Genomic DNA, 27,671 nt, shown 5'->3' with positions numbered 1-27,671 from the left:
CCAAGATGAGAACCAACTCTTGTGAATTTTTTGTGAATCCAAATTATAATGACCGTATAATGACCTTACGCCAAGGTCAAAAGTCTATTTTTTTTTCATATTTGGCGTTTTCCGGGACCGATGATGGAAGCCCGGGGTGGAAGCTTCACCGATCTTCCAGAACAATTACATGCACATGCACTGCTGTTTGGTTCATGTAATATGTAACATTATTAACTAAATGATAACATTGCTGTCGTTATTCATTTTAAGCTTTGGATATTTGCATTGCATTGTTGTCAATAAATAAAGGGAAAAACCATGAATAGCAAAAAAACCATGTTTAAGTGTTAAATCATCATGATCATGACTCAAATGAGTAAATACAATACAAGGTCAAGGTTTACTAAAAATGTGCCCTCAAATTTCACAAAATCTAAAGTATATAGATATATCGAGAGCTCATGCGACGGAAAAAAACTGATTATACCATGCATACAGGTACCACCAACCCAAATTATGCGTTCAAATGTAGGGATTTGTTTTTTTTAGCTCGATGAAGTAAAGCAGTCGTCTTTTGGCCATAGAAAACAAGGTTGCTACGTCGGCACGCAAAGTAAGTAATAAAGGTTGTTTTCCAAGTAAAGTGTTGGATGCGAGCCGTTAGACCAACAGGCCTATAAAATAAACGCCGTGTCAGACAAAAGTCTTTATACATGGCAAAAGTTCCAAGTCAGCAAATAAATCTAAATCCAGCGATGCTGAGGTCTTCATCAGTGCTCGGGCCCCAGTACTATAAAATAGAAATACTCGGAGACTCGTTTCTGATTAGAAAACATGAGCACAAACGTCTTTTGGCCATGTTGGGCGAAGTGGATTTCTTAGTGTTATAGCCTCGTACTAGCTGACCTTACTTGGGAAGTCAGCATAGCCGTAGAACAGGTAGAACAGGGTTTTTAGTCGCCTCCGCGCAACACTTCCTCATCTCCATTTTGGTATCAAGAATGAAATTCCCTTTCCAGTTAAACACAAATTGCAATATCGCATCCGACCCTCTGCAAATATTAACTATATCCTATAGACAGAGATTGGACTCAAATACTTACATTGGCACCATTGGCTTGCTCTTCCGCCGCGTCGCACCATCAACAGATCTTTCTGGGAGGATTACAGGCCTAGATTTTGGCAAAACAGACGGCTTGTTTGTTTTTTCAGTAACAGGAGGGAGAACAGGATCGCGAAGAGGGATCTGTACTTCAGCATGAGATCTAGAGTCGTGATGAGGTTCTACAGAATCTGATCTCGATCTGTGATGTATTTTGAACGGAGTTTTTTTGCCGTTGTGAGATATATCAGGTGGGAATCTGGGCCCGTGTTTTGTTTCTAAGGCGGGAGATCTTGGAGGAAGATGTGGGTCTTGTCCTCTATGGAGCCCTTTCTCTGGTATACAATCGTAGTCATGCTTGTCTTCTTCGGGGTCCTCTTCTGTTGCTTCATACAGCTCGCTATACTGCTTCAAAGTCAAATAAAATACGTGTGGAATCGGTTTCTGGAAATGAACAATGACTTCTTTAACAGGAAATTTCTCGCGAATTGGTCGAACCTGTATTCGATGAAAATGTGGGATTTCCCATGCTTCTTGGATGTCATTAGATACACTGTGCGGATCGAATAGCGTCACGTATGCTACTGAGTATTCGCATTCGGTTTCTATGGTCAATGGACCCTCGTTCAACAAGTGGTTGTCATCTTTCGTCATTGATGCACCCTTAGTAATAGTGGAAAGCTCTACCCTCATTGGTAGTTTACCATACTTAGTGACATCCCCAAGAGAGTGCTCCCCGAGACTTGGGGGTTCCTCCCGTAAGTGTACCGTAAGGTAACTTGGAACATATATGGACCCAAGCGTCGTGGATGTCGTCGATAGTATCCTCTCCAGATGAACCACATCCATTTCTTCCGGATCGCCGTCGCAGCCGACAAGTTTAGGTAACTCTTCCCGCTGCGTAGGTTTGCTTGACAGACGCACTTCATCGTTCTTATAGATAGAGCGCGCTCCTGGAAAGCCTTCCGGTGCTTTGCAGGATACAGCTGCTTTCACTGGACCCATAAATTTTGATTTCCACAGGTCATATGGGGTTATGTACTCATTTCCCAGGATCTGAAACGAATGTTTAAGTATGGTAAGTAAAAAGTAGTTAACATTTTGCGTCGCTTTTTTTTATATTGAAACGCAGTGAGGTCGGTGAAATTTTGAAGCACAAACTGGAAGCCGCGAGAGTATGATTGAAGTTCATGGTCGAACTGATGCTAAAGCTAGTAAAAACATGAAAAAGTTAGTAGTCAAAACTTCTTTTCTGGATGATTTATTGGTCCTTTATAGCATTCTGAATTCTTTACTTATGAACTTTACCAGTCAATAGCATTAAAGTTTAGGGTTGGGTTGTTTTTGGTTTCGGACTGTTCAGCCAGTCGTATTTGCGTATCTGATGTTTAGATTCAGTTAAGTTGATTGTTGTTTATTGCGTCAAATAATGATGTTTACTCACATTTTAGTGAAGTTTCACCACTACACTAGTGGCTTCTTCAGACGGGCAACCCATCACATCTACCTGCTTCCTTTTACACGCAATATATATTACCGTAGAGGGCGTGATTGGTTGAGCAAGGATATGGTTCAGTAAGTAGGCTCCCTCGTCTTTGTTTAAGGGTAGACGAGGTATTGTTGGTCGAAGCAACCTAAAAATCGATTTTTATTATCTAGATCAATATATTATTGAAAAATAACACCTTGATGTTTTGCAAAAGTCCATTCTGCAAATCATATATTTAGCAAACTTGCTTAATTTATTGTTGTCAATGAGTTATGTACGTTTTACAAAAGTGTTGTTGTTTCAGCCCTCTTTACAACGTAACTCAAGAACCGCAGCACCTATAAAAGTATATCTGTGATATTTTAATTCTTCTACACACTCGCTATGAATTGAGCAATACAGTTTTTGCCTAAGCTCACTACCATTCGTAAGATGCTGTGAACTACCAAATCACAACAGTTTAAAATAATTAATAACCTTAAACTGTCCTCACCTTTTCTGGCTTCTTGACTTAAATGCGTGCAAGTCGCAATCAGCTGTCACTTGTCTTCGAAAGATGATAAGACCATCAGGTGGCTTATACGTAATTAAGAAATGATCCGCAGAAAAGGAAAGGACACTCCAAACAAGCTACGCCACTCAGTGAAACTAAGACGAGGGAGCCTACACACTAAACAAGTAATCAGGCCCTTTTGCACAATAAAGCAGTCAGCTGTGATGGGTTGCCAGCACTTTAGCTTGGAAGCGCACAAACGAATAAAACATTTCAGGTGCGAGTTTGTAAGTTTATACAAAGCAAACTGTACGAAGTTTGGCGGTGGTCTTTAACAGAGAGAATATTTACAAGATAATTAGATAACTTATCGAGAGTTACATACCTTAAAACGTGTCGTATTTTTGTAATCATTCGGAACCAGGAATCGAGATGATCTTCCATTGATGAGGAACCCCTTCTTGGTTTCAATCCTATGTATCATGAGCACAACATCGCGTGCCAGATTAAGATAATCTAGCCCTTTTTGTCCGGAACTTAAAACAGCAAAGGCCGGATGTCGCTGTGGGGTACATTCCCTAGCAACCGCAAAGAGATCTTCCGAGGATCCATATGGGGCTACGATGCCATCCGCGTGAATAACAGTAATGTCAAAGTTGATTGGAAGCTGCATTTTCCGATTTGTGTTGATGTCGTAGATACCTAAGCACCCTGGATCATCCCAATGATCAATCGTTACCATTGTTTTGTTAGTAAGAAGCATTGTCCCAAAGAAGTCATCAGGAACACCGGGAATCGCATGAGAATTGACATTTATGATGCGACGACCAACGTTACTTGCCCTTTTCACCAAAACAGGCATTCTATTCTCAAGTTCTTCTATCGTATAAATCCCATCATCGCGTCTAGGCGAAAATCGACCTCTTGCGCTATATGGTACAAGTAGTGACACTTTGGTCTGGACGTGGGTGCAGTGTATACAATTTCCCTCCGTAGTTTTCTGAACATGTTCTAACTTGAGACCTTCCCCACGTTTTACAACCATACCTTGTATCTCAACGTCTTCTAATACCCGTACGGACTGAGGAAAATCTCGAGCAACCTCGGCCACTGAGCGGTAAACATGATTCGGACCATGCCGTAAGACGGTCTCAAAGCCTCCCGTGTAATGTAAAGGGATTTTTACCTTAACCTTTTCTCCTGTATCAGGGTGGTTGAACTCGGCAAATACTCTATCATCGACATCAAGTACTCGCATTATGTCGCCATTGGATATTTCATGTTCGCTATTATAAAATCCTTTCGTGGCTTGAATTGTAATGGGAAGTTTCTTTCTATATGCACGTACCACTGCGCTGAATTTTTCTTCCGTCTTGCGCGTCGCCATCTTGATGAGCTACGTCTGCTCAATGTGTGGCAGACATCCAAAATTTAACTAAATCACGCCGGTAAACCAACTGTGTTCCTTCGAATTCTTAATGTAAGCCCTATAAGGTGTATTAATTTTGTTGTCTCTGATCAGCTTGACTCTAAAGTTCAAATATGTTCAGCTGACGTAGGAACCTATTGTCAGGTGCAACATAGCAGAAAACAAAAAAATTAAGGGATTTTTTACCGGGGATTTTTCTTTAGTCATAGAGCCTATGATAATGCAAATTTACACTCAATCACTGAGCGACAAGCGACTGATTTTCAACCAATCAGGTAAAGCGCTTTTTGATAACTGACTGGCTAAATACCAGTCGCTCCGCACTCAACGACTGAGGGTAAACACCCTTTTATGTGCATGCATTGACCCGATTGCCAACTTCATGGTTTGCCTCAATCGCTTGACGTTAATGCGAGACTAATAAATAATAATAATATGCGGCTCAATTCAGATAAACAAAAACAATATTCTGACTTCATATTAAATGCGTTTTCATGTACTAAAGAAACAACTACAACTTCCTTCTAACGTACAATGGATTTAATTTGGTTAACGGTTCTAAGGTATGTAAGGTTGAAAGTACTAATAGTTAAGTTGCTTTGCGTCGAATAAAATGTGGTCAAAATGCAATAAAATAATCCCGCATGGCTTCCCCCAGTAATAATAATTTAAAAAAATCATAGCACATAGCTTTTTAACCAAATGTATCCGAGATAAAACCCTATATTTTTATGGTCTAACGTAGATTTCAATACAGGCCTGGATGTAGCTTCTTCACGTTCCTCTTTTTTGTCTTGTTATCTATTAATTGTTTTAAAATTCTAGCCTTGATATCATGGAAATAGTAGATAAGATCTAGATTTCCATGATAATATCAGCAGTTCATTTTAATGTACGACATCTGGTGTACCTTTAAGTTATAGATGTGTTGTACCTTTAAGGCAAGTAGGATGGCCGGAGTCATATTTTTCCCAATTTTAGCCAAATTTGCAATATTTTCATAAAGAATAGAAATGTATTTCTTTTCCACCAAATTCTGATATGTCCCCATTTTAATTACCCGAATAGATGAGAAAAACAAGGAAAATCGCTATTTAATTTCCAGAGCATATGTCACCAATGCGTGTTACTCTGTCGATCGTGACCGAGGTCGGTCATTTTGATGAGTTTTGACCTTCCCGCTGCGTCCTCGGTGTCAATATTATGACCAGTGTCTTTAAGGTGAAGGTACACGGCGGAGTTCTGGGCCTCGTTTGTACTGGGCCTCCTATGTTGATTGAGTCTAGCTTTCAAGGCTTGTTTTGTTTCGCCAACATAGGCAGCGGAACAATCAGCGTCACCGCACACTAATCCATACACTAAGTTTGAGCGTTTTTCTTTTGATTGTTTGTCCTTTACTTGAAGGAGCTTGCCACGTAGGGTGTTATTTGGCTTAAATGACGAGGAAATCCCAAAAGCTTTGAGGTGTTTCTTTACACGTTCTGAGAGTCAAGCTATATATGAGATTGTGACGCGAGCTTTGTTGGGTTGACCACCACCATCAGACTGTTTTTGGTCTTTTCTGCTCTTGTTGGCCTTCAGAAAAGCCCAGTTCGGATAACCGCAGTTCTTCAGCGATTCTTTGATGTGGTCTTTCTCCTCTGGAATAAGTTCGTTTTCGCTTATGATGGTATCAGCTCTGTATTGTAAAGTTCTTATTACTCCCAACTTGTGTATCAATGGGTGATGTGATCCAAATTGTAAGTAATGATCATTGTGCGTGGGTTTTCTGTAAACATTTGAAGTTAGCGAACCATCGTTCTTCACACTGATCAGGCAGTCTAAGAAAGCTAGCGTGTCGTCTTTACAACTTTCCTGTGTAAATTTGATGTGTTGAAAGAAACCTTCTAATTCGGTGCGCTCAATGATCACGAAGGTATCATCGACAAAACGTAACCAGAGTCTAGGCTTAACACCCGGGTATGATTGCAAGGCTTGCTGCTCGAAACTTTCCATACACAACTTATCTCACGCATGGGACCGGGCCATCAAGACGATCCCTAGCCGTCTCAAAGTGGCACATGACCAGCCCAGCGGTTCAGTTGCCTGATGAAATCTGATGGTTTCAGACGCAACGTAGGAAGTTGCAAAAAATGTAAGTTCCAGTATTTGATTTAATTCAAAACCTTGTGTTTTTAACGACTGGATGACTGAGAATATTCACTACTTTTTAATATTAATATAACACATTGATCATATAAGAAATGATGCCAATAATCGCCTTTATATTTCCACAGGTCAAGGCTAATCGTTAGCAAAACGAAAGTTTTGGCTTTAAGTCAAAGAATTAAATTTTGTAAAGCGCCACGTATTTAATAATTTACCAAAGCGCTATATAGGCCTAATGTGATGTGATTTGATGTGATATGATGTGATATGATGTGATGTGATGTGTGATGTGATGTGATGTGATATGATGTGATGTGATGTGATGTGATGTGATGTGATGTGATGTGATGTGATATGATGTGATGTGATGTGATATGATGTGATTTGATGTGATGTGATGTGATGTGATGTGATGTGATATGATGTGATGTGATTTGATGTGATATGATGTGTTGTGATGTGTTGTGATATGATGTGATATGATGTGATGTGATGTGATGTGATGTGATGTGATGTGATATGATGTGATGTGATGTGATGTGATATGATGTGATGTGATGTGATGTGATGTGATGTGATATGATGTGTTGTGATGTGATTTGATGTGATGTGATGTGATGTGATGTGATATGATGTGATGTGATATGATGTGATGTGATGTGATATGATGTGATGTGATGTGATGTGATATGATGTGATATGATGTGACGTGATGTGATTTGATGTGATATGATGTGATATGATGTGATGTGATTTGATGTGATATGATGTGATGTGATGTGTGATGTGATGTGTTGTGATATGATGTGATATGATGTGATGTGATGTGATATGATGTGATATGATGTGATATGATGTGATGTGATGTGATATGATGTGATATGATGTGATGTGATGATATGATGTGATGTGATGTGATATGATGTGATATGATGTGATATGATGTGATTTGATGTGATATGATGTGATATGATGTGATGTGATATGATGTGATGTGATGTGATGTGATATGATGTGATGTGATGTGATATGATGTGATGTGATGTGATATGATGTGATGTGATGTGATATGATGTGATGTGATGTGATGTGATGTGATGTGATATGATGTGATATGATGTGATGTGATATGATGTGTGATGTGATGTGATGTGATGTGATGTGATGTGATATGATGTGATATGATATGATGTGATTTGATGTGATATGATGTGATGTGATATGATGTGATTTGATGTGATATGATGTGTTGTGATATGATTTGATGTGATGTGATGTGATGTGATATGATGTGATGTGATGTGATGTGATATGATGTGATGTGATGTGATGTGATTTGATGTGATATGATGTGATATGATGTGATTTGATGTGATATGATGTGATATGATGTGATGTGATATGATGTGATATGATGTGATTTGATGTGATATGATGTGATATGATGTGATGTGATGTGATGTGATATGATGTGATTTGATGTGATATGATGTGATATGATGTGTTGTGATATGATGTGATGTGATGTGATGTGATATGATGTGATGTGATATGATGTGCTGTGATGTGATTTGATGTGATATGATGTGATATGATGTGATTTGATGTGATGTGATGTGATATGATGTGATGTAATATGATGTGATGTGATGTGATATGATGTGATGTGATGTGATATGATGTGATGTGATGGTGATTTGATGTGATATGATGTGATATGATGTGATATGATGTGATGTGATGTGATTTGATGTGATATGATGTGATTTGATGTGATTTGATGTGATTTGATGTGATATGATGTGATGTGATGTGATTTGATGTGATTTGATGTGATATGATGTGATATGATGTGATATGATGTGATGTGATGTGATATGATGTGATGTGATGTGATGTGATGTGATGTGATGTGATGTGATGTGATGTGATGTGATGTGATGTGATGTGATGTGATGTGATGTGATATGATGTGATATGATGTGATGTGTTGTGATATGATGTGATGTGTTGTGATATGATGTGATGTGATGTGATGTGTTGTGATATGATGTGATATGATGTGATGTGTTGTGATATGATGTGATATGATGTGATGTGTTGTGATATGATGTGATATGATGTGATATGATGTGATGTGTTGTGATATGATGTGATGTGATGTGATGTGATATGATGTGATGTGATGTGATTTGATGTGATGTGATGTGATATGATGTGATATGATGTGATGTATTGTGATATGATGTGATATGATGTGATGTGATATGATATGATGTGATGTGATGTGATGTGATATGATGTGATGTGATATGATGTGATATGATGTGATATGATGTGATGTGATGTGATATGATGTGATATGATGTGATGTGATGTGATGTGATGTGATGTGATGTGATGTGATGATGTGATGTGATGTGATGTGATGTGATGTGATGTGATATGATGTGATGTGATGTGATGTGATGTGATATGATGTGATTTGATGTGATATGATGTGATTTGATGTGATATGATGTGATATGATGTGATATGATGTGATGTGTTGTGATATGATGTGATGTGATGTGATGTGATGTGATGTGATGTGATATGATGTGATGTGATGATGTGATGTGATGTGATATGATGTGATTTGATGTGATGTGATGTGATTTGATGTGATATGATGTGATGTGATGTGATGTGATATGATGTGATATGATGTGTTGTGATATGATGTGATGTGATATGATGTGATGTGATATGATGTGATTTGATGTGATATGATGTGATGTGATTTGATATGATGTGATATGATGTGATGTGATGTGATGTGATATGATGTGATTTGATGTGATATGATGTGATTTGATGTGATATGATGTGATATGATGTGATATGATGTGATGTGTTGTGATATGATGTGATGTGATGTGATGTGATGTGATATGATGTGATATGATGTGATATGATGTGATTTGATGTGATATGATGTGATATGATGTGATATGATGTGATGTGTTGTGATATGATGTGATGTGATGTGATATGATGTGATGTGATGTGATATGATGTGATGTGATGTGATATGATGTGATGTGATGTGATGTGATTTGATGTGATATGATGTGATGTGATGTGATATGATGTGATGTGATGTGATATGATGTGATGTGATGTGATATGATGTGATTTGATGTGATATGATGTGATTTGATGTGATATGATGTGATTTGATGTGATATGATGTGATATGATGTGATGTGTTGTGATATGATGTGATGTGATGTGATATGATGTGATGTGATGTGATGTGATGTGATATGATGTGATTTGATGTGATATGATGTGATATGATGTGATGTGTTGTGATATGATGTGATGTGATGTGATATGATGTGATTTGATGTGATATGATGTGATTTGATGTGATATGTGATTTGATGTGTTGTGATGTGATGTGATGTGATATGTGATGTGATATGATGTGATGTGATGTGATATGATGTGATGTGATATGATGTGATGTGATTTGATGTGATGTGATATGATGTGATGTGATATGATGTGATGTGATGTGATGTGATATGATGTGATTTGATGTGATATGATGTGATATGATGATATGATGTGATGTGATGTGATGTGATGTGATGTGATGTGATGTGATGTGATGTGATGTGATGTGATGTGATGTGATGTGATGTGATGTGATTTGATGTAATATGATGTGATGTGTTTTACCCCTACCGAAAAAAATCATGCACATGGGCGGTATACGGTAATGGCACCCCTCATATCTTGCCTTGGGATCTCCATTATAGAACCCATATACCATTTCTATTGTGGTCAATACCAACAGCTATCACACCAATATACATATATTTTTATTGTTAACTTATATTTTCTTTTCTTTATCAAATTTTTCATCCTTTTCTGCCTTTTTGAAGTACTTTTTATTCTATAAACTGTGTATTTGTGTGCAAATTGAGGGCGCTATTTACATATAGTTTAAATAAAATTTAGTCCAATTATATGAGTTATTCCTTTCATTTCATGATGATAAAAAGTAGTTTGAAAATTTCCTTGCTATATGCTACTCAATTTTATGTTTTAATGTCATTACACAAGTGTCTAGCCCTTGTAAAGATGCAAACGAGATTGAGTGAAAAAAATTGAGTGAAAAAATGCCCCCAAAACTCTTAGCGAGACCAATGTGCAATAATTATAAGCCGGGGGGTAAAATTTCCAAACGGCGTGCCAAAAATCCCCCGCCTTGCCAATAAACTTTGCCCCCTTGCTTACCCTACAGAGTTAGAAGTTCATTAGTAATTGCATGTAAGCTTCATAGTAAAGAAATGGCATTTTAGGCAAAATATGCAAATAAAGTCGGTAATATTCAAACATATGTAAACATATACACCCCTATGGAAGACACAAAACTATACAGCATGTGAAGCCAACATACCCTGCCACCATACCAAGTTTGGTTGGTTGTTGTGTTTAAGCTGCAGAGTGGGTTAATTGAATATCAGGCAAAATATTCAAATAAACTCATTAATATTCATAAATATGCAAATAACATGACACATAACTATACAGCACATGAAGCCATCATATCCTATACCATATATCAAGTTTGAAATTGAATGATTATTACGTTTAAGCTGCAGGGTGGATTAATGAAAATTGAGACAAAATAAACAAATAAGTCATCAATATTCATAAATATACAAATAACAATCACGAAACTATACAGCACATCAGGCCACCATGTACTATCTCCTTACCAAGTTTGTAGGTGATCGGTTATTGCGTTTAAGCTGCGCAGTGGATTAATGATTTTGCTTCCACCAGGGCAGACAAACAAACAACCACGCGGCAGGCAGACAGGCAGGCAACCATCTGCGTCATACATAATATAAGCCCACGCGAGGACCATGGGTCCTAATTGGTCCTATCGATTCTATACATTAAGTAATGTCAAGGATCTTTCCAGGAAGCAGTTACGATTAGCCTGGCCACATGACAAAATGTTCAATTTAACCTACCCAAGTCACGAGAGCTTAAACTGGCAGAATTAATGCCAAAATCGTCTAACGCGGAGAGAGGGAGACTTTTGGTTCAGATAATAATCCAGAAGGCTTCAGTATTGGAGCCCAATGATTCATTTTGTTTGGGGAGGTCCAAATATGGTGACGGGGGAATTGGTGACCGGAAGGGAACCACAGGGAAAGGAAGGAGGAGTCTTCCAAAGATTGCAAGACTGAAAAAAGACGGGAAATCTTCAACTTTAATGATAAGGTAACGTGACTATCGCAAAATAATAATGACTTCAACCACGTCACGGGTAATAAGAGGAGCTTCATGAGATTATTCAAAAAAAACATTTGCGGTAGTCACACATGACATATCATTGAAGATTTTCAGTATTATCGTAAATCGTTGGAAGACTATGTATAGGTCCCCTATTGTTAGCATCTAAAAGATTTTATGTTACATAATATCAGAATGCAAACACATTAGACCTACTCACAAACCCAGTGTTCGTTGATGTTGACCTACCTTCATGATCTTTATTAAATTTCTATCAATTTTAATTAAATAATTTCAAATCCGATTACTTCATTAAAGCAAATGAAAATATAGCCATATTGTAAAACCTTAAATGTGGCCCGAAAACAGCCTTCAACCCTGAATTCAGAGGTCGGTTTTGGGTTGTTACATGCAAATACAAACTAAATATATCATGAAAAAACCCACCAAGAGGACTACGAGACTTATTCAGAGCCAATCTACATTCTGTTATTTACAAAAGCCAACGATCAAAGTAAAATTATAAAAGGAGCAAGACCAGATATCAACGTTAAATCACAGTAAGCCTAAAATCGCATCGAAAACGCCAAAATGCAGTCACAAAATTTATAATATTACTAAATCACCAAAACGAATTGTAACGTAGGTATGCAGAAAAGAGTTGTATTAGCAATAACAAAGTATGTGCAAAAAGATTTGTCTTTGGCATGTCGCTTTTTTGAAATATCACCAAAAATATCAAATTTGGAAAAACGCCCCAAAATTTAAAACAAACACGAACCTTCCAAAATAAATATATATTAACACTCGGCGCTGTGATTTGGGGTAACTCGTTGCTTCCCTTCTCCAGATACCTGTACTTCAAGGTCGCTTATACCCCACGCCTTAAGCTTCGTCAGCTTTTAAGTTGACCCTAACGTTGGTTCTCAATATGGCGTGGCGTCACAGCGGGGGCACATGCTGCCAATCAAAATGAAACATTTGAATGGTCCCATTGAAAATTTCGGAAAAACGGTTATTGGCCTCTCAATCAGGCTCGGTGCCCCGTAGAATGACTCATCATATAGGTGTTTGGAAGAAAATAATTGTCTAGGGGCATCCATATGATCTTTCATTTTTCTGAGTCACACAGACCTTGAAGGATCTTTGTCTTCTGAAGCTGCTGATTTCTTCCACCCGATACGTACATGATGTTACCACAGTGGTCATCTTCCATCCCATCGATTAGCCTAATCTTAATTGTTTCATGCAAGGAACATTGCTATCTGGTTCATAATGAGAATTTGTCAGGATATTGGATCAACTTACAGTTTATCGAATTCTTCTTTTTCAGCGATGTTGCAGTACTTTTGTGTCGTGTGTGTGGTAATTTTAATGTCAAAATAAGTTCTCTTGACCATTCAATAAAAAAAGTTCATCAATAAACACTTCTTTGCTATGAAGAAAATCCAACATTTAGTGACATCCCTCACTTCCAAGAAGTTTTCTTACTAGCTCGTTTTTCCCTATACCAAGTATTTAAAATACAATATACAAATGAAGTAAACACCAAGAAAATCCCCACTTATTTGAGTGGTCATAACATTGAGCCCAATTTATTACCAGCAACAGAGTTGATATAAACGTGAGGATAAATTGCTAGCTGCTGTATACCAAACCTGTGTCAAACAAATCGGAGTGATTGAGCCATGCCCGTGGTTATGTGATTGAATGAAATTGATTGCGATTTGAAACAAATTGCATAGCCTAACATTTTCTACTCATCTGAAGTTAGTGGCAATCAACGTGTGTCATCGATCGGTGCACTGACCATGCTGACCGCGTCTTTTCAATTTGGTGTGTATTACATGCAGTGGCAGCGCCAGGATGTTTTTTGGGGGGGGGGGAGGGTTGAGGGGGCAAAGTGAATTTAAGGGAGGGGGAAATCAACACATTTTGCGCAAAATTGCCGTAAAAAGTGGTAATGTTCGTAATTTGGGGTTTTTACAGGGGCAACATGGTGGCAAGAGTTCTGACGGGGGCATTTGCGCCGCCACTGATTACATGCATTGGTAGTTGATACCCATTAGCGTAGCGTTTTACACAGTAAAGTCACTCAGCTACTTCTCGAAACGCAATAAATATCATTCAATCATTAATTTGAATAATTTCTTGATCATTCCGATTTCTGTCTACCTATATGTACGGTATCATATTCCAGCTATCAAAATTCGCCACATGTGCAGCATATCAGTCTTGATTTTAATTAATTGTGGTCCAAGTTATTACCACTCAAACGAGTGGGAACTTTTTTTTTGATGTGTTTATAAACACTATATAATCGGCATATCGCATTCTGTTGTGTGTTTGCACATTTGCATATGAAATAGTTAGTTTTTATAAATCATTATTGTTTCAACCTATTCTTTAATTGGTTTGTCTTAATATACCAACGTTGCAAATCGGGAAACGAAAGAATAGTCAATGTGCAACGAGTCAACGAGTAGTCAACAGACACGTGCGATAGTGAGTGATGTTGCCGATCATATTGCTGATGAATTGATTATTTACGTTTTACTTTTATACACAACTATAAAAATGATCCAACCGACTTATAAAACAATGGTTACATAATATGTATTCACCACAATGGGATTTGCTTTAAAACAAGTGAACTAATACTGGACATGTAAAAAATGGCCATTCCTGTTGAAATCCATGAACCCGGTGAAAGGCGTGTGTTGCTAATCTTCGAGTATCGAGTTTCGAGTTCGAGTATCGAGTTTCGAGTTGCAATTTTCGAGTATCGAGTTGATATTGTCATCGAGTTGCAAATTTCGAGTATCGAGTTGCAATTTTCGAGTATCGAGTTGCAATTTTCGAGTATCGAGTGAAATTTTCGAGTATCGAGTTGCAATTTTCGAGTATCGAGTTGAAATCTTGAGTATCGAGTTGCAATTTTCGAGTATCGAGTTGAAATCTTAAAGTATCGAGTTCAATTTTCGAGTATCGAGTTGCAATTTTCGAGTATCGAGTTGCAATTTTCGAGTATCGAGTTGAAATCTTCGAGTATCGAGTTCGAACTTTTCAGGTTTTCGAGTTTGTTATCGAGTTGCAATTTTCAGTATCGAGTTGCAATTTTCAGTATCGAGTTGAAATCTTCAGTATCGCAGTTGCACAAAAGAAAGTATCTTAAGTTGAAATCTTCAGTATCGAGTTCAATTTTCAGTATCGAGTTGCAATTTTCGAGTATCGAGTTGCAATATAATCGTTGTACCTCTACTGGTTTTATATGAGCTCGAAAAATCGTTAGTTTTTTGGCATTATGATAGGTATGAGGTTTCAAACTCGAAAAACCTTTAACATGAGGCTCATGTTAAAGGCGGCCTCTTCGAGTTTTAAATTCGAGAATCTGCCAAATTTTAAATGTTCGAGTTTCAATACCGATACCTATCGAGCTATATAAAAGTAGAGGGTGTAAACTAAATTTAAAGCAGATTTTAGGTTACGGTAAAGTCATCCGTAAGGGGGTTGGTATCGTGGTACCATTAATATTGCAACACCGATACTGAAAATTGCAACTCGATACTCGAAAATTGAACTCGATATTCGAAGATTTCAACTCGATACTTTTGAAAATTGCAACTCGATACTGAAGATTTCAACTCGATACTGAAAATTGCAACTCGATACTCGAAAATTGCAACTCGATACTCGAACATCCCAACTCGATACTCGAACATTGCAACTCGATACTGAAGATTTCAACTCGATACTCGAAAATTGCAACTCGATACTCGATACTGAAGATTTCAACTCGAAAATTGCAACTCGATACTCGAAAATTGCAACTCGATACTCGAAGATTTCAACTCGATACTCGAAAATTGCAACTCGATACTCGAAGATTTCAACTCGATACTCGAAAATTGCAACTCGATACTCGATACTCGAAAATTTCAACTCGATACTCGAAGATTTCAACTCGATACTCGAAAATTGCAACTCGAAACTCGATACTCGAACTCGAAACTCGATACTCGAAGATTAGCAACACACGTGAAAGGCATGACCTCAATCCTTCACACAAGGGGTGTAGATGGTGTCACCTATTCAGGAAATCCCATTTAAAATTTACTGTGTGGAAGATTAGGTTGTGTATGGATTTCAACTAGAATTTTGTATTGTTTTTGTCAATCCTATTCGGAACGCCTTGTTATTGAGAAGGCCTGCGATCCGAACGAGACATTCGTCCCGCGGTTAACAAGACTCACGAATTAGGATTGATTAAAGTTTCTTTCGGGCCTTATATCTATATAGTTCCGAAGACATCTTCTGCCTCCCTGCTACACTCAGTTACACAATTTGTTCTGAAACTTCCGTGCATTCATGTCGCTTCTATAAATAAAATGGTTGGAAACCAAAAAAATTCTGATTTTCATCTTCGGTCCTTATCCCGGGGACTTAAATGCCTGCCAGTTCTACTGAGCATGTCCTAATCTTATTCCACTCGTAGAAAACTCAAAACCAAATGCGTCATGATGATATAAAATTGGTCACATTTTGGACTCCTCTGTAAATGCAATTTCAAAACCTATTACACGAGGCAGCATTAATATGTGACTTTCTTGCACTCTAATGTGACGAATTACGGATCCTAGATTGTCCACTCCTCCGCTGAAAGAGAAAAAGAGAAACATATGGATCATGACATCACATTGATCAGCTTGTCCATAAGCACAAATGTTCCCCGTTTCATTTTCATTGCCATTTATGTGTGGATCTTTTGGCGTAATCAACGACTTAATGTCCCCTCCGATGGACGATGCAATTGCGTGGTTCGTTAAGTTAAGTTATGTTATGTTATGTTGTGTGTTGTGTTGTGTTATGTTATGTTATAGGCCAACTGTTATCCCCCGACTCCCTGATTATACTTCCATTAGATACTGTAGATTTACTGCTCAGCGCCAGAAGTGGGTAAGTACGAAAGCTGGCATGTGGTGTGTAAATTGCCAAATGTTCACAGGGCAGCTATTACATTTACCCACTTCTGACACTGAGCAGTCGAAATATAGGCCTACTATAGCAACTATACGCTAAAAATTTTTTTGACACAATTGTATAAAAAACCTTTCACTATTTTGTTTAAGAGTTGAGAATATGGTTATGATTTGACGGAATTAAAAGGGCAAAAGACCCAGGGTTAGGATTATGGCCCTTGTAGGAATACGAAGGGTATATATTGCCGTAGGTCTAAGTTATAGAGTAGGCCTAAAATGTTATTATTGTTCATCTTACTTGTCTGTCCATTTTCCCCTGCATGTTCCGATGTTGGCCCTCTTGATAGACGCTTCTGGATTGATTTGAAAGACAAATGGCGCTGTACCCAGGTTTTCCTATGAAAAGAGTGATACACATATGCATTACTTTCGCAATATTGAAGCGAATATTAGTTGCTGTCACAAATATCTGCATGATGACCTCTGTATGACCTTTGAACTATTAACTGGATGATGTATTTTAACCTTAACATGATTATCTTAAATCTAAACAAAAGAAGCCTGGTTTGGAGTGCGAAATCAGTTACAGGGACGGGCGGGATGGATGTAACACGTGAATCCCATATCCAGGCGGCTCTCAATCCCGCTCTCAATTTTAGCCTGGCTCTGAAAAGGGCAAAACCATCCCTGTTTGAGGCATGCCAAACTATATTTCTTTACACATAACCTTAAATTTTGTGTTACCTTTTGCCCTCGGCGTCTTCTTTCTTGACAGTCCTTTTCCCTCGTCGTCTGACATTCTTTGTAGCAAGTAGTTGCTGAAACTGTCCATTTACACGATCGAAATATATCTGCGAGACCTTCTTGACGGCTGGGTCTGACTTCTCTGATTGTTTCTTTGTTGGAAGGGCGTTGATATCGACATCAGGTGGTCGACGGACACGATGGAGCTTCAATTTCCAATGTTCAGAGATTTCCACAACTTTGCTGTCTTGTGGGCTCTGTAAGTTTTTTATAGTTGTTAAGAACAATCAGTAAAAGCAATGTCAAACAACTTAATAAACTACAACAGAGAGAGCCGGGGGGATTTCCCCCAAGGAGAAATTTTGCAGCGATAAAATATGGACGACAAAGAAAAAAGTGTCATTAAATGATTATACCCTTCAAAGCACGGGAATCGCTAGTCCTAAGGGAGCGATCGTTATTTATGGCAGGGGGGAATGGGTAAATTTAGGGGGGAACACCAAATTTTTTTGTGGTCTTGAGGGGGGGAACCTGAAATTTTTAGTTGAACCAGGAGGGGGGATTGTTAAATTTTAAATGGAGAAAATTGGGAAAACAAGGGGGATCGCGAAAATTTTGAGCGGACGCGAGGGGGGAACCACGAAATTTTTTGTCGATATTTTTGCCAAAACACCCATTCCCCCCCCCTGCCGTAAATAACGATCGGTCCCTAAGGTTCGCTAGTCCGATAATAACATTCACCAATCCGAATAACGTTTATAGCCGGACCAGTTAAGTTCTGGACCGCACCACAACAACAGGTTCAACGGACAAATTGATAAATAAAAACTTTAAACATCAAAACCAATTAAGAAAAACGATTATAACATCAAAAGTAAAACATGATCCGATATAATTTTCTGCTGAACAAACTTAAACAAAAACGTCACACAATGATACCAACTGATTACGTTTATTCCTGTTTAACAGCGACTACAAACACAAATTGAGAATGTGAGTATGGCCTATAATTTCACGGAAGGACGGAGAGACGGACAAAAGCGTTTTTACAGTCTTACTTCATTCCATAGCGCAAGACAATTAAGCATGTGAATCATATAGACATACCTCTTTGTTAACTATTGTTGCCATGACGATAGGGTACTTGTATGATCCTAGTATCATAAGGGGTGATTCTTGCTTCAGGATCTCCTCGTCCGTACCGGATCTACCGGTCGGGCTATCAGTAGAGGGTTTGTTGACTGGTCCATTCGTAAACGATGCGTTTAGTGGAACCTGAAATTGAACAAGTACGGATGGTAAAATACTTGATTGAATGGTGAAAGCAAATATTTGCTTGGGTTGTTTATGGGTGTAATTATTCAATAAAAAATAATGATCCATTAACTTCAAAATATTGCCCATTACCTTATCGCCTCGCCTGCCGTGTATACCTTAAGTGCCTCTCCTCCAATAAAACTAGACTTCATTAACAAGCAGGGCCGGCGGTCGCCTAGGGCGGCAAACGCAGAGGGGCGCAAAAAAGGTGAAAAAGAAAAAAAACGGGGATGGAGAAAAAAAAGGAAGAAAAAATGAGGGCGGATAAAAAGAAAAAATGGGAGGAAAAGAGCGAAAAGAGAATCAGAAAACAGGGTGGAAAAAATCCAGTGGCGTAGCGATGGGGGAGGTGGAGGCACGTGGGGGCACCGAATTGACCAATTCAGCATCGATTCTGCGCCCCTCCATGTGCTGAAAGTCAAAATTTTCGCGCGCATTTCGCACAAAATCATTTGAAATATCAATTTAAGACGGATATTCAATTTCATGATAACCAAAATTAATTAGTGGGAAGCCCTATTTGTGCATATTTTCGCTCGTCCGCGCGCAATTGTTTCATTATGTACCCTTAGCCCTGGGGGCCATAAACCCTAGCTCCGCCACTGGAAAAAAATGATGAGTTTCCAAGGGGGCAACCTCCCTTAACACTTTTTGGTATGCTTTGGTGGGGCGGCAGGAAGAGGCTTTGCCTAGGGCGGCAAAATCCTTAGGAACGGCCCTGTTAACAAGCCTATCCTAAGAAAGGAAAACGTTACCACCACTTGCTAACCAGTTTTTAGAATCCCAGTTACACGTTCCTAAAATAGAAGACTAAGAAGAGCGATAAATAGCACCCCTTACCTGTGACGTATGAGCCAGTTGTGCTATCTTCTGATCCACCGAGTATTGAAACTTCTCCTGGAAGCCAACCACCTCAGTAGCCGGCACGTAAATAACTCCTAACGTGGCACCAACTTTTGAAGAAGTTCTTTCTAATTCGACAACCAGAATCTGTTATTATATAGAAAATAAGGCAATGATTATCATGTTGACCTTAATTGAAATATTATGCAGGGCTATTACGTAGAGGCTGCCAGCCACTGAGATGTCGCAATTTGAAGAATACAATTTTGCCTCAATGTCTGGAAGGTTTTGGGGAGGAAGTAATTCCAGGCCAGCAAGGCGTACTTAACAATAATTTTCCAAAAGGTCACAGCCCTTTGTATTGATATGTTTCTTTCTTTTTGTCCCACCTTTTTTCTTTCTTTCTTTTTATTTTCTCTCTCTTCTTTTTTCTTTCGGTCTTTCCGTTTCTTTTATTTCCTCTCTTTCTTTTTTCTTTTCCTTCTTTCATTGTTTTTCTTCGTTTAGGTGCTATGCATGGATAGACTTGTAAAGGTGTGTGACCCGAGTGACTTTTCGATATTGTCCCTATTTGCTGTAGAAGTGACGTAATAATCGAGTTAGCGCAGCGGTAGTTCCCTCGCTTTGTACCACTGAGGTCCCGGGTTCAAGCCCCGGCGCGGCCCAAGGACTCATGTGCACTTGGTTTATCCCGATTCCACGCTCGCTCTCACAGGTTTTCTCCAGGATCTCCGGTTTCCTCCTGCTTCCACAAAATCGGTAAATAGTTGTTTGGTTATCAAAATTCTCTTCACCCAATGGAATTTGGGGAGCTGCACAGATAATTGGTGGATGTTACAATATAAATGCGGATAGGTGTGCGCCTGAGGTTCGGCTGCAACTGGCCTAGATGATGCGATCTGATTGTGATGATTCACCATAGCAGCGAAATTACAGCGCTTTGAATCCTTCAAGATCTAGCTGGAAAAAGGCGCTATATAAATCCGAAATTTATTTATTTATTTAACTACCATAGCAATAGATGAATACAATTTTTGAATAGATCGCCATGCACTACACGCAGATTGCTCTATTTACCTATATAAACGCATCCCAAAAAGAAAGTATCCAGTTTGATTTTGGTCCATAAGTCAAAGATGGGGTCTTAAATCAAGACCTACCAAAAGTATGTTACCGATAAATTTATTCCGCACATTTTGATACCTCATTTGTCTAAATCGATGCAGAATTGATGACACAATGATCTTTTGAATGCAATCGCCTCAATTTTAAAAGTTGCAGTAAATTTCTATTGATTTGGTCCTGCTACTCAACATGCTCAATATGGGCAGCGATAGATCAAGGCCAGGGCGCATCAGGCGTCTCACTAAAAGCATGCGCCGCAGATGTCTGTTTGGCAGTCATTGATGCAGCAGGAGGACATACCAGATATTGACTGTGAAGAGTAAAACATTGAGGAAGGAGTAAACGAGCATCTGTATTGAATAAAACACATGAAGTGAAGTCAAACAGTCTTATACCGTCTCAGTTATTGTGTACCTTTATGAAGAACTCTGATGAAGAATCTTGAGAAGCAGGAAAACCACATAGAGATTACTGCAACTTTTTAAATTGAGGTGATTGCATTTAAAAGGTCACTGTGTCATCAATTCTGCATCGATTTGGACAAATGAGGTATCAAACTGTGCGGAATAAATTCATCTGTACCATACTTTTGGTAGGTCTTGATTTAAGACCCCATCTTTGATTTATGGACCAAAATCAAACTGGATACTTTCTTTTTGGGATGCGTTTATATATATGTCTGCAAACATAGATTGAATACAATACCGCTCTTTTCAGGTGCGAGTAATCAGCCTTTCTTTGACATCTATAGTCGTGTTCACACGGTCGGAAATAAATGAGTTATTATCGGTATTAAGCGACTTATAACCGGTAATAGTGACTTACCGTATTACCGGTAATAAGTGACTTAAGTCCGACCGTGTGAACACGACTTATGGTCCAATATAGTACCGCGTGAATGATGTAGTGAAGGGCGATCTATTCAAAATTGTATTCATCTATTGCAATGCTAGTTAATCCGATTATTTACGTCACTTCTACGGCGAATACCCTGCTGACTCACCTCAGTCTCCTCATCCGTAGAGAACATTTTAGCAGATGACAGATGTAGTTTGACCATATCATTGACAAACAACGCTGATAAACCAGTTTCATCTTCAGTAGGTTCATAAGGCTTGGTAACACGCACCTCACGTTGGATTCCATAGTTGACCAGATCTTGTCCCGTACCATATTCAGTTTGGGGCTTCAAAGGAATAAGATATTAATAATATCGGACCATAATTATGGCATTTACCAGTAGGCTTACTTAACTCAGTGGATCATTTAGTGGTTAAAGGCTTTAAAAATGATGCTTGCATGGCCACATATCTTCAACAACAATCCCGTGGGTTATTTTACAGGGGAGCTGGGGAATGTATTCGTAGGAACAAACTTTTTTATGGGAGATGATTTATTGTGCTGCTTGGATATTGTTATAACGAGATTATGCTTTATTCCCTGGTCCATAACCCCACTCTCCACAACCCCACTTCACAACTAAAATCTTGGAATACCTTTGCTTGCAATTTTCCTTCAATTCTCATCCCATTTACATTATTCATCCCTCCTTTTTCCAACCAACCAACCAATACTAGATACTTTGAAATGTTGGGTGTGTCCATTTGGACCAACCAAAACGTTAGCTCCCACCGTAAAGTATGTACTGGATACCTGTATATTGGTTGACCGCCTAGTCCAGCCAGGCTTTCCACATGGGAAGATAATGAGATAACCCAGTATGGACATTGTCCTATGAAGGTATTATCAGCATGCAATACTCATATTCCATATTTGGCACTCTATTGGACCGATCGGGAGTAATGCGGGCTATTCGTAAAAGCCACTGACAAGCATGTACTATTTTCAAGGAATATCAAAGCTTGAAGCAGTACTAAAAATTCCCATAATGTATCCTATTGTTACTAAATTTGCGGAGACCTATTGTTATTAAAATGTTGTACTCGCAAACCAGCGGAAGATGTCATAGGTTTGTGTTGGTAGTATAATATTTCACATTTCTTACCTTGAAATATCCCCGATAGTTTTTGCTAACCATCAGTGGAGCATTACATCCTTGCACAAGGATTCTCTCAATGTTCTCTGCAGGATGAATGATGAGAGTGGCATCATTTGGTATACCAAGATCGTCAAGAGCTTCCTCATGTCCATCGGCTGGTATCGCATACACTGACTTATCTAGCAGCAGAAAAGAAATACATGCATTATTTTTTTAGTCCATTAGGCTATGATTAATTTAAACTATTCAGTTGTCTGAGGTACAGGTAGTCTCGATCACAGTTGGCTTATGCTTAATTCGTCACTAAAACAAACCATCCGGCAAGGACCGGACTTACCTTTTTAAGGGCTCTTGGCCAGGCTAAATGTTAGCTATGAAGTTTGAGTTTATCTATACCCCGTGGGTACTCAAATTTGGTTTGAATACGGAAGGATCTATGAGAATCTGAAAGTGCACCGATATTTATATAAATTTTACAAGAAAACTGAACTCATTTTTATACCTTACGTCCATATTTAACCATTTCCAGAAATTTAATCAAAAATTCAAAAAAACTATTTAAAATTAGCTAAAGTGAAATTGTTGAGTGTTTTTTTTCTCGAAAAATTTGGAGAAAAAAAAGATCAACTTTTATGCCGAAATTGACCTCGAAAAAGGCCCATTGTTATACCAAATGCCCGAAATTGAGACCCATATTTTTTGGCACTTCCCTGTGTGGTCATTTGTACTGAGTGTAGGTAAGCCTATCTACTCGGATCTAAAACATATTTTATGACTGTACATGTATATTGAGGTTATCTAAAGAACTAGGCGTTGTATATAATATTCTGATATTTGGGGTATCTAACAATTCATACAGGGATGCAGCCAATATACAACCGAAAGTAAAACTGTGGTTATCTATCATGGAAACTGTCCCACGACAAAAAGGCACAAGTGTATGAAATTCGGAGATAATGGTCAAAGTGTACTCAGCTATCATTGACTTGTAAAAGTTGTATTATAAAGCAATTCAAAAGTGTGTATTCTATTGAGATATTCTATATATAGGCCTAGTATAAATATTACCATACCAACACGGAGCCAGTTATGATTAAAAACACAATTTTGGTCTAAATATCAGTTGCGTTCATTTGTTATGGTAGGCTGTATATCTTCTTAGCTATACAAATATATAGCATACAATCTTTTGGTATCGCTGCAACAGGTGTATGTATTTCCAATATTGTTACCAAATGGTTTGGTATGATTCATTTTAAAATAAAAATATGAATCATAATATTCAGTCAGTTTAATAATAGAAGCAGTTGAAACTGAAATAGTAGGATACATAGTTTTCAAAATGATTTCACGTGAAAGTCAAGAGGTTCAAGTTTAATAATGAAACTATCAGAAATTCCCCGAATTGTTTATGATCATTTGCATTTTCATGTGATTGCTCCGTGTGGAAAAAATGTGATTGGGTTCTAATAGCTTCTAATATACTCCTGTTACTGCTGCTCAATACAGGCTTTAAAAACTAGTATAGTATTAGTAGTCGCAAAAAATCAAACTGTCTTTTCATCGTGACTGTAAATAGAATGGTATTTCATGTGATCTAACATACTTCCTATCTATACCTTGTTTACTTCCGCCTTCATGCAAATTTAAAATAACTTCTTGTATTAGCCTAAATGCTGGTCGCACAATGCATCGCTATTATTTCATGTGTTTATTTCCAGTTGGTACAACTTATAGTTAGTATTTACTATAGCAAAATAATTATGGTACCTGTTATTTTTAACCCTCTTCTATATCCTAAACAAAGGCAGATATGTCATAGAACCAACAGCAAATATAGCTGCATCTTTAAGATTGGATTTAAGACCTTATTTGTTGATTTCATTCCTTTCTTTAATTTCTAACCGATTTCAACTAAGGTCTTAAATTAGAGCTGAAGGTATGTGTATTGGCTGCTAGTTTTAATTTTGGCATAATTGTCTTTTTGTAGAATATAAAGGGGACGATGCAGAAGAAGATGGTTAATATTGATTAAATAAAATGACTAATTGATCTATGATAAGTTAAAGGGTTTGCCAATATTGGTAGGCTTACATAATTTGTAAATTGCGTTTTTGTAATCATGTAAATCAGAGTCCAAACTCAACAATTTATTAGTATTTCATAATGGGCATTGTTTACTTTTGTACCAGTTATTTTACCAGAGATATGGCAGTTGTACTCAGTGTGTAAATCGGACTGAAGACGGAAGTATCGCAAAATTTCACGACCCCGTTCTACAAAGTAAACGGTACTGAATATAGTGTGAATAATATTTAATAATAAGCAGTAAAACCAGCAGGGCTATACAGTGAAAGAAAATACAATGAAACTGAACCCTTATGTGCAAGATTGATAACACTTGCCTAGTAAATGAATAATATATAAAATATAACAATACACTAATTCTCAAGCTACTGAACTTATCACATAAAAGAATTTATTGAAAATGAGATTTAACTATATTCTGTATTATTTCAGTCTTTTTCGTTATGTTTAATGGGTTATGCGAGGGGAATAAATGAGGTTTGGACGAATTTTGAAGAAAAAAACCATTCTGTGGTTAATCAAGTAGGTATGAAATAGGTACAAATAGACAAATAGGTATAAATAATCTTATGTAAAAATATTATATGATCTACATGTAACATGTGTATACACCACTAACACCACCCTACACCCACCACAAAACCCCACGCCCATCAAGATAAGATACATACAATCACACAATGCAGACATGTAACTTTTGTTTAGATGTTTTTAAAAACTTAAAAGTTTTTTAATTTTGATTCACTGATAAATATTAAGGAATAAATGTAACATGTACAAATTATGTTAAATTGTAATAAATTAAATAAATATTTTACACATTTTATCTGTCATGTCTGTAGGGACATGAAAATGTCTCCACAAAACTACAATAAATGAGGTCTTCATCAAGAGAGTACGCAATACAAATATATCTCACAATAAATATTCATCCTCATTCACGCGAAACACCCATCCCTCCGCAAATTCCCCCGCACACAACCACCCCCTCCGCACACACAACACGGACACACCCCGACACATGAACCAAATTTGAGATAAACAAAATACCTTTTGTGGCGGAGTTTGCCAATTCCATGATCCCCATTGGTGGACCTCTCTCTTCCTCCCAGTTCTTAAGGACAATGACCTCCATCTTCGTCCCAGATGGCACCTTCAAGATCCCAACCTCTTCCTGATTGCAAGTCTCCCAAATAACTGCTTCTGAATAACTGACTGAGCTCAATAACAAATTGCCTTCATGGTTTGCAGGAATACCAGGAATTACATTGGCTCCATCACTCTCTTCATCATCAGGCACAGCAACTATGTGCAATGGAAGCCGCTCCTGAACATCCTTAACTTCAAATCTGATATCAGCATCGGTCTTTTCAAACTTGCCTTCTTTCAGATCTTCCGGCAAGGTTACACTGTTTCCTGTTTCACCAATGTCACACGTTAAGAACTTTCCTCCTGTTGTGGTGGTAGACTGCCGAAGCAACCTCAATCGACTACCCTTTGCTATTTGAACACCATCGATATCGAATTCCTCTGTAACAGTGACAAAGATCGGAAAGTCAGTGGCAAGTTCTGCAACCGATGTATACGCATGTCCAGATGGGTATGCTTCACTAGAAGGCAGTTTGAATTTGCCGGACCATCCTTGAGGTAACAGAACAGCCTGCTCTTTCTTTTTAGCGCCATCCACAGCAACTGTGAAACTCTCCACATTAGCTTTAACCACCCAGAGTATATCCCCTTTGTGCAACTGAACCGTATTATTATCAGCATCTCTGGTACCAGAATACCTGCTTCCACCTTTCACTTCAACAGCAATAGGTAGCTTATCTTCGTGTTTCGATACCACTTCAGTAAACGGTTTAGGTTTCTTATGAGCGTTCACATCGTCATCCGACACATAGGCCTGATTGGAAGCCATTTTGAAACTAATGTAGAAATTCCCAAATGTTCATAGCTACGTGCTGCTGAACAGGAAATAAACCGGTAGCAAAATGACACGAAGGGATTCTATACCTGTCCTGACCTTCAAATACAACACAAATCGGTGAATACCAAATAGAGGCAAACTTTTTTGTTGTCATGTCATAGTTCCTCTATGACAATATATTTGATTTCCCCGTTGCACTTATTTTCGCTCGATTCAGTTTGACAAGCCAGTTTAGCAACGAATAGTTCCGCGTCTGACGTAACGGTACAATGGCTTTAAACTTAACTTGTGTAAAGTAAAAGGTTTGTTTTCGAATAATTTTTTTAAAATTAATGATACAAAAAGTTGAAATGCTCATTTATGTATTTATATACGGGAAAATACATGGATATCTGAACAAATGTACCTGTATCGGGCCAATGGTTTACCATAACATAGAATGGGAAAATCGGTGCATATTACTCATGAATAAAGCAAACAATGTATTTCTAGTTAGCTTACATTGTCTAAAGTTTCTATTGGGATTGCCTTTGATCACTGTATTGTTATCGCAAAGGTTCAATTTGTTGTAGATACAAATCATACCTGTTTGTTATCAAAGGCAATGTAGTGGCAGAACTCATGTACAATGGCTGCCATGTGCAAACTTGAATCTAGCACTGAGTTTGATTTATGTATCAACAAATCTGCTATATTAATAGATCG

The 27,671-nt window shown here is 38.0% G+C and overlaps 2 protein-coding genes across 2 annotated transcripts; both read right to left on the bottom strand.

Moving 5' to 3' along the window:
• Window positions 1–5,983: 5,983 nt before the first annotated feature.
• Window positions 5,984–6,490, bottom strand: LOC140139260 (uncharacterized). Its single transcript, XM_072161041.1, has one exon. It carries the CDS (start codon window positions 6,488–6,490, stop codon window positions 5,984–5,986), a length of 507 nt encoding a protein of 168 aa, XP_072017142.1.
• A 9,569-nt stretch (window positions 6,491–16,059) lies between these two features.
• LOC140138863 (uncharacterized) lies at window positions 16,060–27,146 on the bottom strand. Its single transcript, XM_072160642.1, has 8 exons — window positions 26,090–27,146; window positions 22,958–23,130; window positions 21,956–22,138; window positions 19,825–19,974; window positions 18,775–18,942; window positions 17,668–17,924; window positions 17,222–17,319; window positions 16,060–16,600 (listed from the first exon to the last, which is right to left on the bottom strand). Exons 1-8 carry the CDS (start codon window positions 26,955–26,957, stop codon window positions 16,581–16,583), a joined length of 1,917 nt encoding a protein of 638 aa, XP_072016743.1. The 5' UTR covers window positions 26,958–27,146; the 3' UTR covers window positions 16,060–16,580.
• Between the last annotated feature and the right edge of the window lie 525 nt (window positions 27,147–27,671).

The sequence above is a fragment of the Amphiura filiformis genome, chromosome 18 (genome assembly GCF_039555335.1).
Source record: "Amphiura filiformis chromosome 18, Afil_fr2py, whole genome shotgun sequence".
NCBI classification, from domain to species: domain Eukaryota; kingdom Metazoa; phylum Echinodermata; class Ophiuroidea; order Amphilepidida; family Amphiuridae; genus Amphiura; species Amphiura filiformis.
Note: the sequence above shows the minus strand (reverse complement) of the source record. Positions and strands in the feature narration are given on the sequence as shown.

Bases quoted from the DNA above. Each gene is read 5' to 3' on its own strand.
- LOC140139260 (XM_072161041.1), bottom strand. From the start codon at position 6,490: ATGGAAAGTTTCGAGCAGCAAGCCTTGCAATCATACCCGGGTGTTAAG.
- LOC140138863 (XM_072160642.1), bottom strand. From the start codon at position 26,957: ATGGCTTCCAATCAGGCCTATGTGTCGGATGACGATGTGAACGCTCAT. The intron at 22,139-22,957 runs GTAAGAAATGTG...ATTCCTTTGAAG, and splicing joins ACTATCGGGGATATTTCAAG to CCCCAAACTGAATATGGTAC. The intron at 16,601-17,221 runs GTAAGATGAACA...TTTCTCTTTCAG, and splicing joins AGGGGAAAATGGACAGACAA to CGGAGGAGTGGACAATCTAG.